We start from the raw sequence: 10,942 nt of genomic DNA, 5'->3' as shown, positions 1-10,942 counted from the left end.
AGACTAAGGTGCATCTGATACAGGCCATGGTCTTTGCTATCACTTGTTATGCATCAGAGAGTTGGACAATGACTAAGGAGGATAAAAGGGGAATTGATGCCTTTGAGCTGTGGTGCTGGAGAAGGGTATTGAGGGACTGCTAGGAAAACAGATTCATCCTGGAAAGGGTTAAACCGGGAGGCTCCCTGGAGGCAAGGATTCTGAGGCTCAGTTTAACATACTTTGGACATGTTGTAAGGAGGGACCGGTCCTTGGAGAAGGACATCATGCTTGGTAGGGTGGAGGGACAATGCAAGAGGGGAAGGCCCTCTATGAGATGGATTGATTCAGTGACTGGGGTAATTGGGATGGGTGTATTGGAGACAGTGAGATTGGCACAGGGCAGAGCAGAGTTTAGGGCTGTTGTACATAGGGTCGCTATGAGTTGCAAGCGACTCGACGGCACATAACAACAACAGATCCTTTTGGATCAAGCCTAATGCTGTTACAGAATAGTTCTTGAAACAAAGGCCAAGCTTTTAATGTGCCACAGAACACAAATTTTGTGAATGTTTTGTTGTTTTTTAATTTTCTGAAAATGCATTGGGTATGAGGTTTATTTTTACAAGTTCTGATTAAAAATACTGTCACAAACATCTGAAAATAGACTTTTCCTGGTGTAAGAAAAAAGTTCTCAATAGGCAATATCCAAGTACAAAATGTGAAACAAAAATTTTCAGCTGTATTTTCTGATTTGGATATATAGAAGTTCTCTGATTTACACTGTCAGTGTTGAAGTTAAACAAAGTGACCATTTGCTATTTAATGAAGGTAAAAAATTTGCACATAAATCCTCCACTTATTGAATGAAAAGCAGTACCCCTAGGTAGCTTGCCTCAGCATCTAAAAACTAATAGTTTCTGGGCAACTAAACAGGTGAAGCTTCCTTTTTTAGATGTTTCAGATATTGCCTTGCATCATCAGGAAGTCATAACACTGTCTTAGTGAAAGCACATGAATGTAAATTCATATTTTATGTATTTGGGAAGGGGTCGGAGTATACTGTGAAAGGATTATTGCATTTTCTTATATTTCCCTTTCCCCCTCTTACAGTAAGTAGCCCATGTGAGAATGAATGTGCTTGCCAATGTCCACACAACACAAATTGGTGCAATCATTGAGCCAGCCAACCGTGTGGTGTGTGTGTGTGTGTGTGTGTGTGTGTGTGTGTGTGTGTTGATTCTTCCCAAAGGGCTGGCTCTTCACTTGCCCAGTAATTTTTCAGTTACAGTAAGTATTTTTAACAATGATCTTTTAAGTGTCCACATTAGCTGTAAATATTTCCAGCCAGCATTTCATGTACATGCATACGTGGTCATACTACCACACGCCCCCCCCCCCCACACACATCCTACATCTCCAGAGTTAAGTGGAGGAAACACTTTTCCATTGTTCAAGGTAATGCTTTCAAAGAGATGAATCAGCAGATTTAGGAAAATAATTTTTGTACACTTCTTATTATTTGGAGATTATGGGGAAAGGTGATGATTAAGTAACGCTCTCTGAAGAACCACACATTATTTTCTCCCCCAGATTTCGGAGCTAGACATCACCAACAGGGAACCTGTGAAGCAGGCAGGAAAGTACCTGACCCCACCTGAGGAGAAGCACCAGCCAGAGAGCCTGGGTCTGCCCCTCCCGCACAGAGGATCCCCATCCCCATTCCTCCCTAAGCAGCAGCAATCACATCATCAAAACGAGTCACCCAAAGCAATTTAGAAAACAAGCACCATATGACTGGCCATAATTTTCATCATAATCTACAAACTCTCACCTGAACAAAGAAATTTAATCACAAACAAAAACAGAAATATCAGGGTTTGTTATAATCAAATGACCCGAGTCATCTCAATTGTTTCTTGTTAAAGGCAGGAAGATTGGTAGTTAAAAAAATAAATTGGAAAATAATATAGTTTCAAGTGGAGAAATAAATATGATTTTCTAAAGAAGTCTCTGCATTATCTGCTGCTTTCTTCTTGATTTGGTTCCACAGATAATTTCTCTCCAAGTTTTCGAATAAGTTCTGCTAAGTCTTCAGTATTCTGAGATTTTTCTTCAAGGAGTTCATAGCGCAGACTTGAGATGTCCTGTTTAATTTCCTTCAGTTCTCCTTCGGAAACAAGAATGAGAATAAGTCAATTATAGATGCATAGGGCACAGAAACTACTAACTCTGAAAGAGGCTGAATTGTGCAAATGTCTGTGTTTTGAAACCTTTCACAAAAAGTACTTTTCTAATGAAACCGGTTTCTATTTTCTCAATGAAATATAACAACTAACAAAGAGATTGGGGAAGTGGTAGCAAAAGGCCTCTCAAAGGAAGTGAAAAGGAAATATTATTGATGAATACTGTAGGGTAGTTTCAGCAGTGCCTTGTTTTCTCAACCACATTCCTATCCCCTTTAAGCTCCTGACAAAAACAATAGTTTTAATATCTAGCCAGTGGGCTCTGTCCTTAACTGTGGAGAAACAGCCTATACTTCAGTATTCAACATGGTTAATGATGTGCTCTCGCCATCACCTCGTTCTTGTGAATCTCACCCCTCCACACCCATCTCCTCCAGCTGTCTCTCATCTGTATCAGGCCTGGTTCACTCTCAGAGGCCTACTTGTCCCTGTGTTCAACTCACCTTCATTCACTTCATCACTCTCCTTATCAACCTGGGCTTTCAGCACATATCTTTTGATGAGCCTCTTCATTATTTTCTAGGGAGAGAATGGAAAAAAATCCATTTCTATTTCACTTTCATGTTTTGAAAGGAAAAAAAAAAAACCCAACCAAAGCAAAGCCTAACAGTAAAAAAAAAGGTTTATTGTTTAGGAAATTGCTCTCAGAGCAACTCATATTGGAAATATGACTCTGACACAGTTAGAGGGTCCCTTTAAAGATGAGATAAGCAAGTATCCTCCCTATTCTTTGATTGGTTAATCTGTGTATATTTCCTTTTGTTTTTAGGGAAAGGTGGCCCCTAAATACTAAGCTAGCACTTACCCTACTTGAATGAAAATTGCCAATGTAAGCCACTAAATACTGCTAACTCAAGTTAATAGAGAAAACTCACCTAAATTCCAATTCTGCACAAAATTTTTGTTTTCTTGAAAATGACCTATGACTAATATTTGTTTGGACTAAGTCTCAATCTGTACACAATTTAACAAGTGACAAATCTCTAATGTGGAATAAATTTGAGTCATTCTCGCTTTGGTAAGCACTTTGGAAGTGATAACTATCGAAGATTAAAATTACTTAGCTGCAAGGAAATCCATATTGTCCATAAGCTTATTTTTAATGCAATTTTCACATCACTTAGACCAATGATTCAAAGGTTGATTCATAAGAAAAATTGTCAGTTTAAAATAAACATCTAAGCTTATATGCCCATTGCATACATACATACATACATACATACATACATACATTTTCTTTGAAAAGAAGTAGAATACTATGTCTTTTCATTTATTTAGATTAAGAACATGAAATACTGCACATGAAAAAAGAACGTAATCAAGTGTGTTCAAGTAGGTTGTTTTCTTCTTACCAAGGGGAATGCTATGCACCCAGTTATAATTTTGTTTTAAACCTTGTTAATATTTTAGAGTAGCTACTTTTCAAGTAATAAAATATCTGCTACTTTTATCATCAACAGTCATCCTCATTCTTCTCGGATTCTGCATTTGCAGATTTACCTACTAAGCACAATTTGGTAAAATCAATACACTCCTGCAATTTCTCAAGCATTTACAGGCATGCAAAAAGAGCAAATAAAAATTAAGAGGGATGAAAGGGCTCCATAGCAAACAGATTTTATCTCTTCTCCCTTTCCTTAAGAACATTTAAATTTAGAAAACATAACTTCTTTCTCTGACTCTTGAAATGTATATAAATCTTTTTTAAAGGCTAAATAAACCTCTTGCTGATTTTACACCCAGGAATGCTTCCTCAAAGACCTGGAAGTCATCTCTTTGAAATATAATTAATCAAAGGAGCAGTACCCAGATTTCCTGATTCCTGGGAGGAGAAGAATTTAACTTCACTTGGCTTTTGGCTGTAAATTATAAATCTATCTCTCATCTTAAAGATATAAAGATGTTCCCCTCGTTTAGATAAAGGTGAGTAGTAAGCTCATAACGTCTATCCAAACATCCAGGTAAATGTAAATTGAACTGTATGGAGAGTTCAAGTCCTCTTACGTCAACTCAACTCACTCAATTCTTTGTCATCAAGTCAGAATCAACTCGTAGCTGCCACTCCAGTGGCTTTTCAGAGGCTGGAAATTATATAAGAGGTGAAATTGTGTGGGAAATCGTGAGGCAGCTTGTGGATTCGAACCACCTGCCTTTAGGTTGTCAATGTAACTACCTATCCACTAGGCCCTGGGAGGTCTTTGTTCTCTTATTGGCAGATTAGTAACTGTTTGTATGGTAGTGGTGATTAAATGGTATAAACATAAATCTTCCAAGTGGAACATCAGATATCATTCCTGGCCTTTTCATCTTGTGAGCAGCCAACACCTGTTTGTAAGGGGAGGCTTGTGTGTTGTTATAGTACTGAAGAGGTTTCAGTAAAATTTCCATACTAAGACAGGTTAGGAAGAAAGTTTTATTAATTTATTTTTTAAAATTATTCAATGAAAACCCTATGGATCATCATGTTACAGTCTGATCAGTTGATCCTGGGAATGGCGCAGAACAAGGAACAGCATTTGATACCAAACAGCATGAATTAGCATAAGTTACAGTTGACTGTTGTTATTATTAGGTGTTGTCAAATGGTCCCAGACGCTAGCCACTCTATACACAATAGAACAAAACACGTGCAGATCCTGTGCCATCCTCACAATCTTTGCTAAGCTTACAATCTTTTTTGCAGCACTGTACTAAACCGTCTTAGCGGGGTCTTCCTCTTTTTTTCGTTGAATCTTCATTAGATGGTCAGCTAACAGTAACAACAAGTGTACAACATGTGCTTGGTTATATAAAATGATAAATAGGTACAATTCCCTTGTCTTTACAATTTCCTTAGCAGATCACCCATGATGCATACTACTTTCTGGTTTTATGCTTACTCAATAATAAAACTTCTATTTTTGTGAAGAGTTTATATGAGCTGGCAAGAGACTTTGTTTTTAATTATTCTTCACCAACAATGCCCAGAGCAGACAAATATTTGAATGGTCAGCCCTAAGTGCACATTTCCAGTTGAGGTTGAACAAGGTAACATTCAGCTTTCTTGTTCAATTCTCATACTGAAGACAACATTGTTGTAACAACTGTTGTTGTTGTGTATCGTCGAGTCAAAACTGACTCATAGCTGACACTCCAGCAAGTTTTCAGAGATAGTAAATTGCATGGGAGGAGATTATATATCCTTCTCCCACAAAGTAGATGGTGGATTCAAACCACATGCCTTTGGGATTGCAGTGCAGAACACACTATTTAGAGTTTCTAAATGCAAGAAGGCTGTGATATGTTGTCATAGATTAAATTGAATTCTCAAAAAATATATTTCAACTTAGTTGGACTGTCATTTTCAATGGTTTGGCAAATACATAATGATATGATCAGTCAGTTGCTAGTTTAAGGATTAGAGTAGAATGCAATACTCTTACTCAGGGTATAGCCATCAGGTGTAGCCTTTTTTACCTTTTATTGAACAAGTTACAGAAGCAAGCAACAAAGGAGGGACCTCAGTACCACCAAGAAAGAAGAACTCTGAGTACAGAATATACTTTGGACCTGAGGTCTCTGTGCTGAGAACTTTCTACACCCAGGAGGGAAAAAAATGGAAAGACACACAAAGATCTCCAAGGAAACACAGGTACACCGATGTTGAAAGGAAACAAAGGCCTTTTCTCAGAGTTAACAAATTGAAACGTTCCCCTAGTGCTAGCATCTTGAATTTGGACTTCTAGCCTTTTAAACTATGAAAGAATAAATTTCTGTTTGTGATATTTATATTACAGGAGCATTAGATAATCAAGACACACACCATCAAAAAAGAATTTTTAAGATAAGTTTTGTTTAGACACATGCTGTCAATTCAAAATTAGTGAAGCAAAAATAAGTACATTGATTGATGAAAATATGACCAGAAATAATCTTAGAAACCTTCACTTTTCAGGGTAAGCATCAGGCTCAGGATATACTGTGGTAGTTCCAGAAAGATATGTAACTAGATTAAGTCTTACCACCTTAGCCCCAAAAGTAAATTCTAGTCAGGAAAACTCTACTTTTAATGAGATAAATGGATAGCTGAGCAAGTATATTCATAGTAGCACTATTTATATTCATTGAGAAAAAGCTCTAACTATCCCTTAGTAAGATGTTGTTGTTGATTGCCATAGAGTCAAGCATGACTCATAGTGACCCTATGAACAAAAGGCCTGAAGCCTTTCTATAACTATCAATAGTTATCAAAGTTCATAGAGTTCCCAAAGGCATGCTGTTTAGGAAGTGAATGCCACGCTTGCTACCATTTTAATTATTATATATTTATATAAATAGTGTGCATAAAATAAAAATAATATGAATACACACTTTGTAGAGCTAAAAACACAGGCTACAACACTATTATTCATTATATAAACACTATAAACTAATTTATGTTAAATTACATTCATAGTTGTTGTTGTTGTGTACCATAGAGTCAGAAATGACCCATAGCAGACCCTTTGGTAGGTTTTTAGAGGGAGACTGCCCACTTAAAATCATTAGAAAGTTTTAAATGTAAAATTATTAAATCTAAAAAGAAATCAAATAAAATTGAGTACATTTTTACATTTACAATCTATTTTCTGAGCACAACTGGGCTCCATAGAATTTTCAACAGGAATAGTTAGACAAGTCATTATTCCTAGGTCCTTTCAGTTAGTAGTCAAGTCTTTAACCATCTGCACTGCTTAAATATGCCATGTATTCAGTATATGTAAATAAATATGTGCACATATTAAAAGACATGTAATATTATACACACAAGGTCCACCAAAGTAAATAGTTTTTATCTCAGGGATGAGATTAGAAGTGAATTTCATGTACTGCTTTATGATGTTTTTGTAGGGTTAGATTTTTTACAGTGAGAGTATAGAATCTAAGCTCTATGATTTCAAAACTTCATCTGTTTTGTCTACTGTGTATCTCTGCACCTAGAAAATACTTGGTGCAATGAAATTTACTCAGTAAATATATGGTTAATTAAAGCATTATTTTGAGATCTTAAAAAATCTCTAATAATTCATTTTATTTAAATAATTTCTTAACTTAAAAGTATAGAAATTTTAAGTAACTAGCCTTATTTCTTTAAAATACCATGCTTACCTGATATTTTCTGGGAGGATTATTGAAACTATTTAAATGGAAATCTTCTGAGCTTCTTATACTAGATTGCTTACTGTGTCCAAGCTGCAATTTAAGAAGAATTACAAATTATTTATTATTTAATAATAACTTCAAGTAATGCAATAATATTATTTATTAGTATTATACATAAAGCTAATATGTATATTCTCATTCTCAATATACTTTCATTTTAGCTTAATTTAGGGTGCTCTCATAGTTTAGTCTGTTGAGAGTTGCAATGTTAACCCTCAGGCCACACTTCTCTGGAATTCTTAATCCAACAGATAATCTGAGGAGCAAAGATGAGCAACCTCCTCCTGTTCCATTTTCAGCCTTGGAAATCCAATGGACAATCTTCTCCTTTGGGTTTACATCTCTTATTTCTGGCAGCAATGAGTTTTAGTTAGTCTCATGTCAAATGAGTGGCACTTCAAGTGTGTTTAATTTTTCAGTGGCTATTAGAAGTTGTCTAAGGACTTTCTAAGGAGTTGTGGTGGCCCAATGGGTATGGAATTGTGCTGCCAACTCAAAGGCAGACATTTGAATCTACTAGCTCTCAGAGGGAGAAAGATGGACAATCTCCTCCCATGCGATTACAGTCTCTGAAAATCTGCTGGCAGGACAGTTATGAGTTGCTTCTGACTTGGCCTCAATGAGTGAGTGAAGGAGTTTCTTGAGATTTGTAGCCTTCAATTTTATTGGTATGAAAGTTACGCTTTGTGTTTCCCAAAGGTAGAAGGTAAAAGAAGAGGGAGAAGGTGGTGATTTCAGAAGTACTTTTGATGAGTACGCAATGTGCCAGTAAATGATTGATTAAAACATTCACACCTACAGTAGTCTCTCAAAGAAATACTAAATAAGAATATATTGTAAGTTGGAATGCAAACACCAATAAGAGACAAATTAATCTGGTGTTTAAAGATCAATACAGGAATCTGTCTGGGCAACCTTTTCCACGTATTACATATGCCTGAACAAACAAAATATTAAAGAATCTCAATAAAAGCAATAACATAGCAGGCTAGTGTTCTAAGAGGAAATGAAAATTACTTTCTAAAAGGAAAAAATAGTTTTACAAAGAAGTAGTAAAAGAATCTGTTCGGGGCAGGAGTCAGGGTAAGGGCAGTTCCAAAACTGCTTTTGGTGCAAAGACATCTGTTATTGTTAACTGCTGTTGAGTCAATTCCGACTAATGATGGCCCTAAATGTGCAGAGTGTTGTTAGATTAGGTGCTGTTGAGTCGAGTATGACTCGTAGCAACACTATGAACAAAAGATCTGAACCCGGTTCTATCCTGCACCATTCTTAGACAGAGCCAATTGCAGCAGTTACCATATCAGTCCACCCAGTTAAGGATCTTCCTCTCCTTGACCAACCCTCCATCCTTCCCAGCTTCATGTCTTCTTCAACAAATAGCCCCTCTTAGCAACATGCCTAAAGTATTTAAGAGTAGAACCACTAAAAAGAATTTTCTATGGAACCTGTATGTTGTATTGTGTACCACTGAGGCAGATACAACCCATAGCTGACTCTCCAGAAGATTATCAGAGGTAGTTAATCACACAGGAGGAGATTGCCCATCTTTATCCCATGGAGTAGCTGGTGGATTTGAACCGTGTGCCTTCGGGATTACAGCACAGCTTCTTGCCACTTAGCTACCAGTGCTCTACATATGTATGGAAATTCTATGTTGTTGTGACTGTTATTGTTATATGCTGTCAGTCATCTCCAACTCATAGCAACCCTAAGTAAAACAGCTCTGAAGACCGCCCTCTCCTGAGCCAATCTCACCGACTCTGACACACCTAGCCCTATTGCCCTTGTTACTATCAATCCGTTTCATCCAGGTTCTTCCTCTCCTGTGCTGTCCCTCCACCCTTCTGAGCATGTTATCCTTCTCCAAGGATTGGTCCCTCCTGGCCACTTGCCCAAAGTATGTGAGACAGAGCTACAAAAATGTCCGAAGTATGTGAAATAGAGCTATAAAATCCTAACCTCCAAGGAATAATTTGGCTTTACCCTCTCCAAGGCAGACTTGCTTGTTTTCTTGGTATTTTCAAAACCCTTCTCCAGCACTTCAATTCAAAGACATCAATTCTTTTTTAGTCATTGTCCAGCTCTCTAATGTGTAGTAAGTAACTGCAAAGACCATGGCCTGGATCAATTTGCCCTTTAGTCTCTAGACTGACGTCGCTGCTTCTCTGTTCTCTGGAGAGGACCCAGATAGCAGATTTTCCCAATACAATTTGTCTTTTTATTTTCTGACTGCTGGTGCCAAGTGTTGATTGTGGAACTAAGCAAGCTGTAATTGTTAACAACCTTCATCTCTCATGGTACTGTCAATTGGCCCAGTGGTGAGAATGTCTGTCATCTTGATATTAAGCTTCAATCCATATTGAAGACTATAGTCCTTAACCTTCTGCAGCCAGCACAGGTCTTCCTCAGCTTCAGCAACAAGGCATAACACAGGTTGTTGATGATTCTTCCTCCAGTGCTGATGCCACATTCCTCCTCATAAAACCCAACCTCCTGAATGAACTGTTCTGCATATAGATTGAAAAGATATAGAGACAGGAAGCATCACTGATGCTCTTCTTTCTTGATTTTGAACCATACAGTATTGCCTTGCTCTGTTCTGAGGACTACTTCCTGGTCTAAGAAATCCTATAGAGCAGATTTACTCTGCCTTAAGGGAGCTTTGGTAGGAATAGTGTTAAGAAGTTGCACTGCTAATCCAAAACCGGACAGTTTGAATCCACCAGCCTTTCTGAAGCTGAAAGGTAGATTATCTCCTCTTGTTAGATTTACAGCTTCAGAAAACCCTCCGGAGTATAAGATATGAGTTTGTTGCAATCAACCTCATCACACCACTCTGTACTACAGGTCCAAGATGACTTAGAATCAACCACAATAGCAATCCCTCCCTAAATCCCATCATTCTAAAGGTCAATGAGGCTCAGTTAAGATCCCTGTTTTAACTTCTTTGTCTTGATGCTTTAAATGGCCACAGGCTGACTTAAAGCAGCTAATTAAAACACTCATTCATTCATTTAACAAGAAATTATTGATTGTCCTTTTCCTAAGGTGCTGTACTGGGGTTTTGGTTTCTAATGAAGAACAAAACAATTAAGGTCTAGCTGAGTTAAAATAATACGGGAACTATGTAAGACTGGTAAGACCTCTAAATACAATATTTTCAAGTTATTGCTTAGACATTTTTTCCCCACATGGAAGTATTTTGTTTTGTCTTTCACTTCCCACTAAAATGTCAGCAAAACTTCCATGTTTTTTGTAATATTAACTTAAAAAACTAAAAAGGATCAAATCGATCATCTGATCTGATTCAACAAGCAATCTCATTTCAGGGCGACACTGGATGATTCAAAATCAAGAAAGGGGTCCGTCAGAGATGCATTTTTTTTCTCCATACCTTTTCAATCTGTATGCAGAACAGATCATCCGAGATGCTGGGCTGTACGAGGAGGAATGTGGCATCAGGATTGGCGGAAGAATCATCAACAACCTGCATTACATTATGTGGGTGACACAACCCTGCCTGCTGAAACTGA

The 10,942-nt window shown here is 37.3% G+C and overlaps 1 protein-coding gene across 3 annotated transcripts in view; it reads right to left on the bottom strand.

The window, feature by feature from the left end:
• Positions 1–1,746: 1,746 nt before the first annotated feature.
• The window catches only part of TRPC6 (transient receptor potential cation channel, subfamily C, member 6), a 219,791-nt gene continuing 210,595 nt past the window's right edge, over positions 1,747–10,942 (bottom strand). For 2 of the 3 annotated variants that reach the window (XM_006887323.1, XM_006887324.1), the window contains 3 exons: positions 7,353–7,436; positions 2,669–2,744; positions 1,998–2,149 (listed from right to left, as the gene is read on the bottom strand). In XM_006887323.1, coding sequence (XP_006887385.1) covers positions 1,998–2,149; positions 2,669–2,744; positions 7,353–7,436 — 312 coding nt within the window. Of the gene's footprint in view, positions 2,150–2,668; positions 2,745–7,352; positions 7,437–10,942 lie in introns of all 3 variants that reach the window. The other variant, XM_006887322.1, reaches the window with a different exon arrangement.

Source organism: Elephantulus edwardii, unplaced genomic scaffold (genome assembly GCF_000299155.1).
Source record: "Elephantulus edwardii isolate Elephantulus edwardi_28Jun2011 unplaced genomic scaffold, EleEdw1.0 scaffold00056, whole genome shotgun sequence".
NCBI classification, from domain to species: domain Eukaryota; kingdom Metazoa; phylum Chordata; class Mammalia; order Macroscelidea; family Macroscelididae; genus Elephantulus; species Elephantulus edwardii.
This window is presented reverse-complemented; position numbering and strand designations above follow the sequence as displayed.